The following is a 16591-nucleotide window of genomic DNA, read 5'->3' as shown; positions in this document are numbered from 1 at the left end:
TCTTTGTCTATTTCTTTTCCGAGATTACCAACCTGAGTTTTAAAAAACTCGGTGCCACCATACTGTATATACAAGTATAGATCTACGTGGCCTCTTAGGTCCTCATAATAAGAGCTTTTTGTTGTGCTGCACTTAAAGTTTAGGACCTGATGTGACTGTCCAGTCCCCCAGATTATGGATCAGTGAATGTCAAGTTAATGTTTTAATAGAGAATTAAAAACAACTTGGTAAAGATATCGCTGTTAAAGTAAAAAGATTTTCTGCTTTTCTCCCATGGTACTAAACACCTGCAGGTCCTTGTTCCCTGCTGTGGAAGTTTGACTGTTGGCAGCTACTCAGACTATCAGTTTGACAACTATGTCCTGCAGCCTGTGGAGGACAGATACCAGACGTTGGATGGAAAGGTTTGTCTCCCTTCTGCTCCAAGCATCTCCCCCAAGAGTTCAAAACAAAATTCTGTTGATAAATATAGAATGATGAATTATGAAACAGCAGAATATCCAATCATCTCCTTCAAGGTCTTGTTACAAACATTTTGACTCGTCACAGCCGGAAATAACTAACTATTGACTAATGTCACTGAGTCGAGGACACAACAACATGAAGGATCACAACAGCACATTAAGTGAATGTGTCATCATACATTATCGGCTAATACTTTCATTTCCATTATGAAGAGCGGGTAATTGGCCTCAGTACATAAGACAATACATACAATACATATACAGACAGTACATAGCAAAATTAAAGAAAGATGAAGTAGAGGGGAAGTCAGTACACAAACACTAGTGAAACCGGAAGTGATACAATATGCTCACCACAGAACAACAGGTGATCAGCAGTCTGAAGGAACCTTTTGGATTCTCTTAAAAGTAGTTCCCAAAAATGTTTGGTATTTCCCTTTGTTTGAATGCGGTTTTTATAAACCTGTTCTTCTTTCTCTTTAGGTGGTTCTAATCCAGTTTTCTGTATCTCAGAAACATTTCTAACATTAGACTTTTTGGATTAAACCAAAGACGTGTAACGTGGTTATTCAGGCCATCGTAATCTTTTCACTGGACTACTGTAACTTCCTGCTCTCTGCATGGCAACTCTCAATTTACCGCTAACGCAACATTTGGCAGGAACAAAGTTTATTATTGTATAGAAGATAAATCTTGGCTATTTAAAGCCCATATTAAAGACAAGGGGTTCTTATTAGCTGCACCAAATTCAAGATTAAAAGAGGGAGAATCCAATTGACTATTGCAAAATCAAATTTTAGATCAAGACATTTGGAAAATCTGAATCAAACATCTGAATGAAAGTCATCAGAATCCAATTATATTCCGTTAGGATTGTCAGGACTGTAAAATAAAATTTAAAAAAAAGAATGGGATAGCCGAAGAAGGGTGATATGAAAGGCATGGAAGTAAACAAATGTTAATATTTAAAATGATACAAGTTAATGTATAAATTAATCATACAGAGTTAAAAAATCTATTTATACACTCAAGGTTCTGTGTGACAGGTCATCTTGATAGTGTGTAAACTGTCTGCAAGTTAATGTAAAGGTCAAGATTTTCCCAGACACATTTTTTTAAGACAAATACAATTTAACTTGAATCATAGATTCTGATTTGATAAAGTAATACTCATATTCTTATAATTTGATAATAGTGTCACTTTACTTTTTTGAAATTATTTTTGAATGTTATTAAAACTTAAATATTTGTCTTCTTGACTGCAAAATCCAGAAAACCTGTGAAAATGTTAATCTGTTTATTTCAAAGGTTTTTTACACTGGACTCAAATATGATGATTTGCCCACCGTATGTTAATTTTGCTGTTATTGTGTCAGAATAAAACTGCACTGACCTGTTGCTGTTGTTGTGTTTTTCAGGAGGTCAGAATCCTGGACAGACAGGTCCTGCTGGGATCCGGCTTCCCGGCTCCGGCATCGGTGTCCATCCTGTTTGAGGAAACCTTTTACAATGACCAAGAGCAGAGCTACAGCATCCTGTGCATCTCCCGTCCTGTGGAGGTGGACACAAGCCCCAACGAGCTCAGCCCGCCGCCCCCCTACTGCCTGAAGAGTGTGGAGGACGTCAGGGAGTTCCTGGGCCGCCATGCCCAGAAACTGGACAAGTTCATCCACGGCTTCTGTCAGGCCTTCAAGGAGCAGGAGAGGAAGGGACTCCGACACCACATTGTATGATGAACTCTTTCATTTCCTTTCATTCCCATTTCCTTTCATTCCCATTGTCTTTCATTCCCATTGTCTTTCATTCCCATCATGTCTTCCTTCATTCTGCCAACATTTTGTTCTCCCCTCACCACTCTTTATTTTTTCTTTTCTGTTCTCTTAGATTGTCTTTCCTTCCATTCCTTCTGACACTTCCTTTCTTCTTCCTCACCCCTTTATCCTCTTTCTAGTATGTCCCTCTGTCTTCATTCCATCATCCACCCATCTTTTTTTCCTTAATGTTGTTTATGGTCTTTTTTTAATCGAGGCAATTCTCTACATAAAGATTACAAATACACAAAACGTTTATGTATAAGTTGGTGGTAGGTATAAAGAGGTATGAAATACAATTTTAGAACCAGTCTAACTCTAAAGTATTGTTTCTATGGAGTAAAGAAGTAAACACATAAAAAGGATTTGTGGAGAAATTGTATTTTTACTTTTATTTCTTTTAAAATGAACCAAACAATTAAAGTTTTTTTACGTTTGGCTTTTTAATAGTAGTGATAATAATTTAGTTTTTAGAAGATGGACGGTTGTGATGACCTATCGAGGAGCTTTTCTGCTCTACTGACAAATCTCCCACCTTCTCTTCACTCAGGACTCAGTGAACGGTCTCTACACTAAATGTCTTCAGTGTCTACTGAGAGACTCTCGCCTGGTGAGTAAAAAACTTGTTGAATCAGCTGTTAGTCTGATACAGTGGAGGCTGATAGAGATAACGGAAGAGTGTTCAGTGAGAACTTGTAGACTGTGCCCAAGTTCAGGTGAATTTTGACCCTGGAAATGACATTATTGATCCACAAGGCAAATGCAGACTCTGCAAGGCTCACTATCTCATACCTACTTGCACTGGCCAGTTGTTTAAAGAATGGTTATCATTCACTACAACTTGGAAGATTGACAGTTCATTTTTTGCACTCAGTCGCTGTTCTGTTCTTCTTGGAGGGCTTAGTCAGCTCAGAAGGAAGAATCCTAACTTTTAAGCTGTGGTGAACAAGACATCCATAGAAACACTTGATAAATACAATGTGGCCGTTTACAGACTTAAAGGATAGTTCTGGTATTTTTAAAACTGCATTTTCCCATCTTTTTGGGTCTAAATGAATAATACAGCAAATAAAGTTTGTAGTTAGTCCATTATTCAGTCAAACCAGCAACTCTTAAAATTACTGTTTTTGTCAGTGGCTTTTAACATAGCAATATAACTGTTTATGGTCAAATAAAATGTTCTAAAGGTTTATCTCTGTAGGAACTCTTTCCATAATAGTGTCACTAACAATTTAACCCTAAACTGTAACTTTTAGTGGACAAATGCCCCTTTAGATTACTCTGCAGCTGTTTGATGGTTGACAGTTACAGCTTTTATGCTCAATGGCCCATTTAAAAATATTCATACCTTTCTTTAAGTCTGTAAATGTCGTATAAACAACCATGTTGTATAAACCAGGTCTTCATAGAGCACTGGTTGATGTATCACAAAAAGTTGACTGATGAAAAGGCCATTGCAGGATGTAAACAATGGAAGCAGGACGAAAACTTTTCTGTCTGAACATGTCATCACAGGGCATTACAAAAAAATGCATTTGACATTGACTTATTTATCATTAACTAGTCACACACTTGGCCATTGCTCTATGATCATCTGCACTTTAAAGTTTTGAGTTTCACAACCTTAAATGTAAGCTTGGATGTTTTGACACTTTACGATGACATGTTACCATCGAATTTACACCTTTAACCTTCAAACATTAGTAAATCTAGAAGGTTGCGCTCATCATGTGCATGAGAGTTTAAAAGTGTTGTTTGTGAAGAATGCTCCGGTCTGACCTCAGGAGTCTCCTAAAGGAGTGTTCAGTACGACCCGTGTCCTCTGAATAATCCGTCTACTCAACCTAGACTTCTCAGCATCAGAATGCATGTTAATCAGTAATGACTCCACAGGACATCAGAATGTTTTGTTAGAGCCTATGAAGTCTAACAAGATCATCTGTGACATAACTGTTTTGACCCGGCCCCACATTCTTCTCTGGCCAATTTTCTGCCTCATCACGCTAATACAAGGAGCTGCATCACATGCTGTGCATTTCTCTGCATTGACTGCTCTGATGGATGGTGTTTCTCTACAGAAACTTCTGACGAAGCAGGAGCTTCAGATGACTCTTCTCAAACAGGCTGTGGAGGTAACTTCACTTGTTGTGTTTAAGTCAACTTCAATCACTAGTTTCAGCTAAGAAGTATGTGTTTAAGGATTCAAGTTTGTTTCTAAAATCGCATTTGATGAGCAGATATCTAAGCTCATCTGCAGACAGTACAAAAAGGTTACATGTAGTGAAAGTCTTTAGTATGAGTCTACAAGGTAGTAGGCAGCCTCCATTTCATTGGAGTGTAAAAAGAGTATGTTATATTTGTGAAAGTTTTGAATTTTTTGGGTTGGTACCAACAAAGGAAACCAAATCCTTTTGTTGCTTTGCCCAAATCTGCAATGCCTGCTGGAGTCGCTTGATTCTCGTCAACAGGACTATGAGGCCTTGCTTTCACTGGGGCAACTGTTGCTGCCCACTAATCATCCACCTCACTATAATAAATGCGAGGACAGTCCATGTGTGTTGTTTTTGCCAGATCCTAACGTCAAATTTCCACTTACCCCATACGTGACCGGTAAGAAGCAGCCAGTCGGACAGGAATAGAGCCAAAAGATCCAACTCCCTTCAAAGTGCTGTAATCCCCATCACTATAAAGGAGCGTGCACTGCTGCTGTAAAATCAAGGGATCTACGCAGCAGAGTTATTACGTCACTTCCTGCCTCTGGAAAATGGGCCTAGCTGCTCCACCTCTCGCCTGATAAATGCAGAGGATTTGATTCTGTCGTTAACGCATCTGTGCAGAGAACCTCCTGCTGTGTTGTGTATATGTGAAAATCAAACTGTGATCAAACTCTGTATCCAATTGTCCAGACTTTACTGTCTTATAAACCAAAATGTTGTTTTCCTCCTCCTTTTCCCCAGATGTATGTTCATCATGGTATCCATGATTTAATGTTTAACTTTGTGGGAACTCTTGAAGCCAGCCAGGTAGGTCTGATCTCTCACTGCTTCACCACACCTCCAACATATTGTGATACAGATATTTGCTTTACAAATTAAAGGTCCAGTGTGTAAGATTTAGGTGAAAGGGATCTATTGGCATAAATTGAAAATAAAAATAATCCTTCATTTGTGTGAAATCATCTAAATTGATGTTTTCTTTACCCTAGAATGAGCCGGTAGCAGGTCCTCTCTATGGAGGGCATTTTAAAAAATGTATCAATGTCCGTTAAACAGATGATGTCAGTCCCTCAAATTCAAATGGTGGGTGGTGTCAGTGTATAGTGTTGTGTTCTATGTCACATCTCTGCTTCTAGAACACCAGAATGTGTCCTAAAGTGGCAATGTGGAAGCTTTGTTTGGTTCAGTGTAAAACAGGAATGGGGGCATAATGAGGGGTCTCCCTGACAGCAATATAACTAGATCTCAGTTTGAAAAGGGCTAATCAGACCATTGGTTACAGTTTCATTAGGTTATGTATGCTTCCTCTCTGACTCTCTTTTAATTTAATCTGATAGAAATGTCCTGTTGAGATGAATCAAAGATGATTCATGTTTTTCATGTCAACGTAATGGCAGCGTCAGTAATGTTAGAATTGTACCAAACCATTGTGAAAAAGGGAACTCAAGGCAAAGATTTGGGTTTACCAGTCGATTTTTGTTCCAACCCTCACCTATGGTTACAAGCTCTGGGTAGTGACCTAAAGAGTGAGGTTGTAGATACAAGCGGCTGAAATAAGCTATCTATGTAGGTAGGGTGAGGAGCTCGGACATCCGGAGGGAGCTCAGAGTTGAGACACTGCTCTTTTGTTTCGAAAAGGGCCAGTTGAGGTGGTTCAGGGATCATATCAGGATACCTCTTGGGCACCTTCTATTGGAGGTTTTCCAAGGACATCCAACTGGGAGGACAACCTGGGGTAGATCCTGAAGCCGTTTGAGGGACTGAATATTCCATCTGCCGAGGGAACACCTCAGGATCTCCTAGGAGGAGCTTGAAAGTGTAGCTGAGGAGAGAAACAGTGGATGGATAGATGGCATTGGTAACAGAACTGTTCTCATGTTTGTTCTGCTGCTCATCAACAGGATGCTGCCTTCAACAAAACCACCAGGAGTCTGCAAGAGCTGCAGCAGAAAGAGCTGGGAGTCAAACCTGAGTTCAGGTCAGTTCAACATGTTGCAGCAGCCAGAGCACTGCTAAGTGTGCAGCAGGAGCACAATAGATGCATCTTTCATTCATCTCCCAGGCACAAAAGATAGCATGTAGTCTCCTTGTTTTTGTTCATGTTTGATTGTGTGTGTGTGTGTGGTGCATTCGGGAAGACCCAGATATTTGTGCATCAGCCAAACAACAGTGCAGCTAGCAGCTGGGTCCTTCTGTGCCAAATCGTCACACTTTTGAGAAACCTAACACTTCTAGCCCTGTTTTAGTTTGGAAATTCAAGGGCAGCATTTTAGACTGAAAGGGCAGAAACAGAAATGTTTGGAAACAATGACCTAGACTCAAACAACTGCTTGCTGAAAACAACTGGCATTAGCCTTGGCTACCAGTGTAGAACACAACATGGATAATTAACAACAAGCGTTACTGACCCTGTTGTATTTACTAACAGCTGTAGAGCAGTTAAATTCTGCATTTAACAACCATACAACTGTTTACATGTGAAGGAGACAAGCATTTATTCGAGTAATCAACAACAATTCTGCAACTTGCATCCAAATGCTTCCTGTGCACATTGGCACGCTCATGTCTAGTGTACTTGAGTGGTCACTTGATATACGTTTTCAGGTGTGTTTGTATGGACAGGGAATAAAACTGATACAGAGCCAAAACACGCGTGGGGACAGAGATCGTTTAAGTTTGAAAGTGATGTTTTCGAACATAAATGTAGTATTACGGATGTAGCCTTAATGTGGTTTTCTTGAATCCCACAGTTTCTCTAACTGGTTAATTTACATTTTTTTCCTCTCTGTTTCAAGTGTTTTAAGCTCCTGTCTACCACTGCTGTAACCTGTGCTCCTCTTGTGTTCCTGTAGTATAAACCTGTCCCGGGCAAAGAGAGAGCTGAGTCAGCTCAACCAGCATACCTCTCCACTCCTCAAACTGCTGTGCCTGCGCAGAGTCACTGTGACCGCTACCCAGACACCCAAACACACAGGTACACAGTGTGGGTGTGTTTGTTTATGTGTGTCAATCAATCAAATTTACTTATTCATCAAATTTTAGATAAACTTTATTGATAGATATTTGACTTCCACAAAGAATTAAACTTGATCAGTTGCAAAACGGATGCTTTTTTTCAGACTAATGCTCAAATCAAGAGCTCCCATGGATCATAGATGTAAGAATATGTAATCGCAGTTAAAGTTTGAGACACTGTGCAGTGCTAGGTTTAATTGACAGTCATGAACACATACATTTCTCTTCACACTCTCCCCCATTTCTGCTCTTGGTTTCTTCCTGTTGTCTTTCCTCTTCACTGTTGCCAAGTGTTTGCTAATCTTAAAACCTTTGTCTTTTATATTGTAAGGTCTCACCCTCACTCTGTAAAGTGCTTTGATATAATGTGTTTTGCACTATACAAATTAAACTGAATTGAATTTCCTAAAAACAACTTGAGATCTTAAAATGTAATATAACTTTGAATTTGTTCCTTCAAACTAAATTACATTTATTTCTATTAGCCTGAAAGAGATACTCCTCTGCTTCACCTTATCTCCATCATATATCTACTGTTATTAATACAGATTTAATTAGTTACGACTATCAACGTTTCCCTGCTGATTTACCAAATCAAAGATTAATATTTGGTAACATCAATATGTAAGCTGGTCTTCTCTCTGGACAGGCCTACAGAACTCCTGCCTGGTCTGTGAGTGCCCGCTCACTGTCTGTAATCAGATCAGCACATGGGACAGTGCATGCTCTGTCAGACTCTAATGTGTTTGTCCAGTTTGCTTTGGAAATCCAAGCTTATTGGCCAACAACAACCCCACTGTCGTTCTGTAGCATGGTACGATCCACTCCTAATTAATGTTTGTCAAGTGGCCAATTTAGTCATTTGGCCTGGACAGAGGGAGAGGCTCTTGGGCAGCGTGAGGACGACACAGCAGGATGAATGGAGGGAAAATGAGGTGTAAAATGACTGTTGCTTTGTTTTTAGCATTTCACTTGACAGAATGTGTGGTTTCCCCCTGCAGTCAGCATTGAGGCCGTAAGTGCAGATGACCTGCTCTCTGTCATCCTCTACCTGCTGGTGAAGACGGAAATCCCCAACTGGTGAGCTGTGGGGAGGAGTCACTGGCCTTGTGGCTGGTTGGGAAAAAAATACAAAGACTGGTTTGTGTGGACTTTCAGGAGGTTCAACTGAAATATAATATAAAATACGAAGATGGAAATGATTTTTCACCAGTGGTTCCATAGGGGTCAGGACCCCCTGGATGGCTGTGAGACACCAAAGAGGGGTTGCAAGATGATTTCCAGAAGTGGAAATAGCCAATTTTAGCCATTATTGTAACATTAAATGTATATAATAGTTGTTAAATTTGAAATGAAGCCATTTAAAAAATAGAAAAAAAATGTCATCTTATTTTCTGTCCCAAATTCCTAATAGTCCCCCAAATGACCTCTGAAGGGATTATGACAGAGTAGTGACAGCACAAGTTGTAGCAGATCAATTTACCGCAGCACAGGAAACATGTTGTTTAATCAATATCATTGATGTGCTTCAACCACCTCCAGGGATGACTACTTAGTGAATGCACTGTCCATCTGATTAACAGATACAGGTGGAGCGAGTGTTTCCCAGTAGCTGTGTATGTTAATGTGTTTTTTGTTTGCAGGATGGCCAACCTGAGCTACATCAGGAACTTCTGCTTCAGCCACTCCAGTAAAGATGAGCTCAGCTACTGTCTGAGCACCTTTGAGGCTGCAGTTGAGTACATCAACCTGGGGAAGCTGCAGGACACACACTCTGTAAGACACACACACACACACACACACACACACACACACACACACACACACACACACACACACACACACACACACACACACACACACACACACACACACACACAGAGAGAGTTGTAATCGATCATCAGTGATGTATCTCAGCAGTATTTGATGTTAAAGATGCTTTGTTGGTTCTGTTCCCCCAGGGTTTAGGTGAACTGAACGACAAGGCGTTGTTCAAAGAGAGGATGAGGTCCTTGTCTCAAAGCACCACCACACCCATCCACTGTCTGTTTGAGGTAAGCTGCACCACCACTCTGTACTCAGCAGCTACAATGTCCCACCAGACACTCATTGGTTTACCACACAATGTTTTCAGGTTGTCTCAAGGTGCTAGAATTGTAGGTCATTAACAGTAAATCACCAATTTACAGTAACAAGGAAATGAGTATTAACTTATTGTGTGTGTGTGTGTGTGTGTGTGTGTGTGTGTGTGTGTGTGTGTGTGTGTGTGTGTGTGTGTGTGTGTGTGTGTGTGTGTGTGTGTGTGTGTGTGTGATGTAGCACATAGCGAGTGGAAATGAGGCTGAGGTTGAACGTCTGCTGAGTGAAGGAGAGAGCGACGAGGACGTTAGGATGTGTCACCCCCTCTGTTCCTGTGACCTCTGCGACCTCCAGCTGTCCGGGTCAGCATCCAGACACACTACTCATCCATCATGACTAAACGCTCTTACACTAACTTAAACCAAATTCTATTGAACACCACCCAAAATGTCATCACATGGTTTAAAAGTGAATGTGGCTTGTCAGCAGTAAAAGAAAAAAAACAAAGCTGTGTCCTGATTTCACTTCCCTCTTCAACCCTCACACACACACACACACAGTCAGGGTATCTGGTTCATTTAGCTTCCATTCACAGGGTATTCACACCAGCGCCAGCATATTTCCTGTGGCCGTAAACTGTTGGAAATCATTTACAGATTAAGAGATGTGAGGAACATTTGAAAGTTTCTGTCATCAGAACCTTTACAAAGACAGCTTATTTGTTAAAGATCCGATCTTTATATATTTCCCTGAACACCCATGTCTTTAACTGAGATCAGTCAGTTTCTTGCCTCTTGACTTTTAGTGTGCTCTGTATTTTATTACTGCTGTAACTGACTCTGGCTTTTGGCATCCGGTTGCAGGCGACTGAATGATCCGTCCATCATCACACCGTTTTCCAGAGATGATCGAGGTTACACTCCTCTGCACGCTGCGGCTATCTGTGGTGAGCAGCTGCTAACATACAGAGGGATAAAACACGAGCTTTGATACCTTTAACAGAGGGAGAGCCCTAATGTACATGAAAACTGATTAACTAACTTCACTCTATCTGTGTGTGCATATGTACAACAGGTCAGGCTCAGCTAATCGACCTGCTGGTGTTTAAAGGAGCGACAGTCAATGCCACAGACTACCACGCCCTCACACCGCTGCACCTGGCCTGCCAACGGGGATACCAGGGAGTCACGGTGAATACACTCACACGCAAACCTACAGTACACTGGGTGTATGGGTGTGCTTGTACCTATATATTTGAGGGACCATTTTGAGCGTAGACCTTACGGATTGAGTACGTTTTTGTAAAGTGAGGCAATTTTGGCTGGTCCTCACGTTTTCACAGGCTTGTTTGAGGGTTAAGACTTTTTAGGTTTTAGGCTTAGAATTAGTTGTAGGTTAGGGTTAGGGTAAGAGTTAGGGTTAGGCATTTAGTTGTGAAGGTTAAGGTAAGGGGCTGGCAAATGCAATTTGCCTACGGGTGTCCTCATTAAGATCGAGGTACAAGAATATGAGAATGTGAGACATTCAGAACTTTATGTTCATAAGAGCCATCTGCTGATGTGAACCAGGCCTTACAAAAATATTACCACTCACAAATATTACCCAATTGTTGACACACTGACCAATCTGTCTCAATCAGACTGATCAATGACAGCACCAGGAGAAGCCCCGCCCACTGTCAGGCAGAATAGTTGACACTCAGTAGATACCGCTTTTGCTCTGCATGTTCACGCGACAAGCAGGCAGCTTTAAGCAGGCAGACAGACCTCAGCTTAACACCAGCCCTGCTCTGTAAGAGTGTGTCCTTCCCCTGAGACTGATCAGCTCCTAAAGTTAATCATCTGGAGGTACCCTTCACACTCAACAATCAGCTTGACTCTCTACATCATTAGCAAAAATGTTTTGTAGACCGATGAAACTAATTGTTTGCGAAGAACTTGCAGCACTACGCTGTAAAAAGGGGAACAGCATACAAACATGACGTCATGCCAACAGTGAAGACTTAGTGTCTCTTACAGGATAATGTCACAGTGTTTGTCTGCATCTAATCATCCGTAAAAGCTGCTGATAAAGCAGCACAATGGCTCTAAACATGAAAGTAAATCTGCTTCAGAATGACTTCAGAGAAAGCCTGATGGAACAATGATCCAAGCAGCTCTAGAGATTTTTTTGCTTTATATTATATTCCTTCCTTTATTCAAGAGTGTGATCTTTCAGGTTATTAACAGAACTTATTTCACGTTCAGATTTTGTAATGCTCGCACTCAAATACACCCTGCTTGTGCTTAGATTTCCTGTGCTCCAGCTTCAGCTCTTCTCCTTGCACTCAAGCTGCTTCTGTGCATGCGTGAAACATCTGCTCTCAGATCTCTCCACTGCTCTCGCATTTTTTGTGCAACAAGTCTGTCAACATTCCCTAACCAATAGAAAGCCAGGTGTATTGTTGACAAGAGTAATTGTCCCGCCCGAAAGGTAATAGAGTGGAGTGGGGAATAGAATAATAACTATAGTAGAGTATACAGTAACAAATATTTGTATAAAATATAATATAAGCACATTAAAACAAATATGTATTACTCAAACAACACTAATAGTTATAAGAGTTGAACAGAGCACAGTACTGTGGGATTGTATAACTAAATAATAAGATAATTGAATATACAGTAATGAACTAGAATGTTATGGTTCAACATTGTACAGTAAAAATGATAACAATAATAATCATTTGAATAGTCCAAACTTAATTTTAATCAAAGTATATTGCAACTGTACTGCTACATAAGCCGTATGTATTGAGAGGGAGCTGTGATGAGTCAGCGTCAGTTTGGTCTGAAAAAATCTGGTGGTGAGGGTTTATAAAGAAGTGAGGCATCAGGAATGTGTTTAATGAAACAACAATCAATAAAAATGTTACCTTTTTGGAGCTGTCCATCAACCTGCAGTGCTAAATCAGTGTGTTAGGAAAGATGAATAAAGAGGCGCTGGGATTATTGATAGAAAACAAAATAATACTATACTATAGATATGATCCATGAATGATGTACTCTCTGTCCTGTAGCTGCTGCTGCTGCACTACAAGGCCAATCCAGACGCTCAGGACAACAACGGCAACACACCGCTGCACCTCGCCTGCATGTATGGACACGAGGACGTAAGTCGAACACTGAGGATCTGTTCATCACAGCCACTCGTTCTGCACACTACTATAATTTGAATTATCCATCAGTCCAGTGGTTCCCAACCTTTAATATGACCCCTAAATGCAAAGCAGTAAGTGCAAGCTATCTCTCAATATAAACTGTTAGCAGTTCATTATTTGATATGCCTAAAGAGGTAAAACTGTAAAGTATTTAACGAACAAAGATTAAAGATATTTTATTAGTATTCTATCTCGCTAATAGACAGATAATTCACAGAGACACAAAATTAGTCAGCAGAAATTTTTTTAAATCAACAATTTATTCAACACACTTATTTAAATTGCCTAATATTTGCTATTAGCTGCTTGTCTCCTACAAATTTTGACCAGTTGTCACAAATTTTGACCAGTTGTTAAAGAATAACTGATTAGATTTCAGTGGTCACAGGTTTAAAGTCAGTTATCTCATGTTAATCTGGAAAAACAATTATGTAGACTGAAGCTGCACTGGTTGGCGAAGGTATAGAACCACAATGCTTTATTTTCAGCAATTCATCAAAATCACTGATCAACTTAATACCTGGTAGTGAAAATGATTGTGATGGTCGTTTGTGCTCTGTTGTGTGTGTAAAGTGTGTGAAGGCCTTGGTGTACTATGACCTCCAAACGTGCCGCCTGGACCTGCAGAACGAAAAAGGTGACACAGCGCTGCACATGGCGGCTCGATGGGGCTACGAGGGAATCATCCAGGTGCTGCTGGAGAACGGAGCGAGTACCAACGTCCCTAACAAGAGCAAGGATTCGCCACTGCAGTGTGCACTCAACACCAAGGTCAGCAACACACATGGAGAAGAGACGAACCAGATTAACACATTAAGAAATGTTCTGTATGTCTGTTGAATATACAAAACTTTCCAAAGTGTTCAGTGTTGAGCCAAGTGAAAACTTGCGTCTTGCATCTCCCTGAGGCTTCAGTTTAAGCCATTGTCCTCTTACATTTCAGAAGTATTGGTTCTCTGGGCTCAGGTTTGTCAAACTTTGACAAAAGTTTCTTTCATTATTTTAAGTTTTTCCATTTTCCCAATCCCATTTCACCCCTTGGCCCTACCCCTTAGCCCTTCCCCTTCGTTTTGCGCATTCCCGTGTAGGGGTAGGCTGTCCTTATACCTGTTGGGACGAAGGGGTAGGGCTAAGGGTTAGGGCTTTATAGCCCTCACTTCAAACCTAGGGGTATGGAGAGAGACCCACAAATGTAGCAATTTCTCCAATTGATAAGGATTATAAAATTACGATAATGATTGTAATATCTTAGTTTAATATAATTTCAATGAATTATGGTAATTTTTTCACAACAACCTTAAAAAATAAAGATTGCGAGCGTGCTAGCATTACCATGCTAGCGATCTTTATTTTGCATGATAATCCCCTATTTTCACATAATTTCATATCACCATGATTACATTTACACCTAGTATTTATCAGTGACTCCAGTGTCCACATTGAGATCTTATTGAGAACTGATCACTCTGTCCAGCTCATGTTACATCCTCCTCGATCTTCATGTAAATCGGGATTTCGTGCTTTTCAATTGGTCTTGTCTACTCTCCATTGACATGTGTATAGAAGAACACAAGGACTGCTTACTGGCTAATGGCTGCTAGCTGTGTTAGCCTGCGTAGCTGCTGCTACCTCAAATTTGAATATTAGTTCTGCTTACGTAGTTGTTATATGGGGATGAACAACACAACTGCACTACACTTGTGTTCAATTTGGTCATTATGTGTCCCTGACCACAGCCAAATAGATCACAATCTGTCTTAATGTGGTCAAGCTATCTGATTGCTATCAGATCACCCTAACACATTTTATTGCGGGTGTATACTGGGTGTAAGAATCACAGGAATCTGACCTCAGCTAATCTTATTATTGCTTAAACACCTTACTGTCACTAACGTGTGTGTGTATGTGTGTGTGTGTGTGTGTGTTCGTGTTCATTCTTATTTTCCTGTAGATCCTCGCTTTGTTGCAGTTAAGTCAGAACGGCCATCATCGCAGACGCAGCCGAATTGATGTGAGTCTGAACTACTCACGTGTCTTCATCAAGCAACATGTAAACGTGAGAGGTCGGGGGGTCACAGAATCCAAACCTGATAAGCAACAAATATTAATTAGACTGAAAAAAAAGCACTCTAAGTGCCAGAGAGAAAAAAATTACAATCTATTTTTGATTCAGTCTAGAATGAGATTAGAAATTCACAACCATTTTTTAACTCCATTTGCTTTCTGCAAAACAAATTTCTTCCATGAGTCATGAAGTTTTCCCCTGCGACATCTTCTACTTCAAGGGTGTTTTCAGTTCCACCACACGTTTTAGAAACAAAGCTCAATGAAGCAAGCAGCAGCAGTCTGCTTTCAGAGGGCTAAAATACTTCAGGTATTTTCATGCCAACATGAGGGAGGTGCAGCATTGTTGTTTTCTCACAACAACGATGACCCGTTGAAATATTGGTTGCTGTAATCAGTGGTAGAATAAAGTCTTTTACTTATTTTCTGCACTAGTATTTTTTATACGTCAAGTGACATTTTTCTTACTTCTAGGGCCGCAATGCCCCTTCATTTTTTGTCTTAGTTTAAAATACACATAATATATAACATGATTCTTGGGTTGATTTACACATAGAAGTAGTTTAAATATATATTAAATATATAAATATTTATGTTTGTAGGAAATAACTTTTTTAGGATTGAAATACATCAACAGTAAAATGCTGCTAATACTGTACACGAATATATCAGTAATAATTCCATATGACAACAGTGATCAGGGCCATTGTACTGATGAAACTGTAGTACCTGTGATATTAATTTGTCAAATTTTACACAAAGTAGTAAAATATAATTCACTGGTTGTAATTTATGACTTGAAAAGGGGCAGGATCAGATTCAGCAAAGTAACATACAAACTGGAACACTCTGTTTATGTGACCAAGGTACAAGTTAAAATGTACAAATGCACCAGTCAGCATTACTCTACACAAAACACAAGCTTAATTCAGATCCTTACTCTTCAAGAAGGTTTTTTATTTTGAACATCTACCTTGATAAGTTTTAATATTTCCCTTTGTCCATCCTCCTCTACCTCCTCTTTATCACAGTCTCCCAGTCGCTCCCCTCTGGCCTCAGATTGCAGCAGCCGTCGCTCCTCAGTCTCCAGCACCTCCTCTCTGGGGTCCGAGGCCAAACCGGAGGGAGAACGGGTCAGACACAGAGAGGTAACGGGGGAAAATGCTGATAGTACAGGAGACACTCCTAACACACCCATCTCACCTCAACATCATCCACTGATCAGACGCCACAAACTAAAGATCAACAACTAGGAAGCGACACAATTAAAAAACTGGACAATAATGATGATGATGCTCTTTGGCAGGTGGAGAAGCTGCTGCGTGCTGTGGCAGATGGTGATGTGGAGATGGTGAGGGCAAAGTTAAACAGCAGCGGTCAACATCCCATTACTACCTGAACACCATGTTCTGTTGACGTCATCTGAGTGAGTGTGTGTGTGTGTGTGTGTGTCTGTTTCAGGTGCGTTACCTGTTGGAGTGGATGGATGAGGAAGAGGAAGATGAAGAAGAGCTCCGGTCTGAGGCGCTGCTCTGCCATCCGCTTTGTCAGTGTCCAAACTGTGCCCCCACTCAGAAGGTGTGACAGCTCATCAGGCAGTAACATAATATTCCCATATACTCACAGTTGTAAGAAGTACACAAGGGTTTAATAAACTCCATTATGCAGTTGTAAGCAGATCATAGTGTTAATTAATGTATTTGTCATGGAAGCCCATCAGTTATTTGAACCGTACAATTCATC

The 16591-nt window shown here is 40.4% G+C and overlaps 2 protein-coding genes across 4 annotated transcripts in view; one reads left to right on the top strand and one right to left on the bottom strand.

Moving 5' to 3' along the window:
• tdrd12 (tudor domain containing 12) overlaps positions 1-1945 on the bottom strand; it is a 43938-nt gene extending 41993 nt beyond the window's left edge. Inside the window, exon 1 of the mRNA XM_034587365.1 lies at positions 1858-1945. The gene's annotated coding sequence lies outside the window, so the exon portion shown is untranslated. The remainder of the gene's footprint in view (positions 1-1857) is intronic.
• ankrd27 (ankyrin repeat domain 27 (VPS9 domain)) overlaps positions 1-16591 on the top strand; it is a 35146-nt gene that overhangs the window by 12173 nt on the left and 6382 nt on the right. For 2 of the 3 annotated variants that reach the window (XM_034587367.1, XM_034587366.1), the window contains exons 3-21: positions 294-404; positions 1883-2191; positions 2826-2885; positions 4354-4407; positions 5233-5298; positions 6393-6469; positions 7344-7465; positions 8508-8586; positions 9150-9282; positions 9468-9560; positions 9826-9947; positions 10449-10531; positions 10660-10775; positions 12644-12736; positions 13358-13555; positions 14736-14795; positions 15880-15996; positions 16155-16199; positions 16310-16426. In XM_034587367.1, the coding sequence (XP_034443258.1) occupies positions 294-404; positions 1883-2191; positions 2826-2885; positions 4354-4407; positions 5233-5298; positions 6393-6469; positions 7344-7465; positions 8508-8586; positions 9150-9282; positions 9468-9560; positions 9826-9947; positions 10449-10531; positions 10660-10775; positions 12644-12736; positions 13358-13555; positions 14736-14795; positions 15880-15996; positions 16155-16199; positions 16310-16426 (2055 nt within the window). The remainder of the gene's footprint in view (positions 1-293; positions 405-1882; positions 2192-2825; positions 2886-4353; positions 4408-5232; positions 5299-6392; positions 6470-7343; positions 7466-8507; positions 8587-9149; positions 9283-9467; positions 9561-9825; positions 9948-10448; positions 10532-10659; positions 10776-12643; positions 12737-13357; positions 13556-14735; positions 14796-15879; positions 15997-16154; positions 16200-16309; positions 16427-16591) is intronic. The other variant, XM_034587368.1, reaches the window with a different exon arrangement.

The sequence above is a fragment of the Hippoglossus hippoglossus genome, chromosome 6 (genome assembly GCF_009819705.1).
Source record: "Hippoglossus hippoglossus isolate fHipHip1 chromosome 6, fHipHip1.pri, whole genome shotgun sequence".
In the NCBI taxonomy this organism is placed as follows: Eukaryota; Metazoa; Chordata; class Actinopteri; order Pleuronectiformes; family Pleuronectidae; genus Hippoglossus; species Hippoglossus hippoglossus.
The sequence above is the reverse complement of the archived record's forward strand: the minus strand, read 5'-3'. Positions and strand labels throughout refer to the sequence as shown.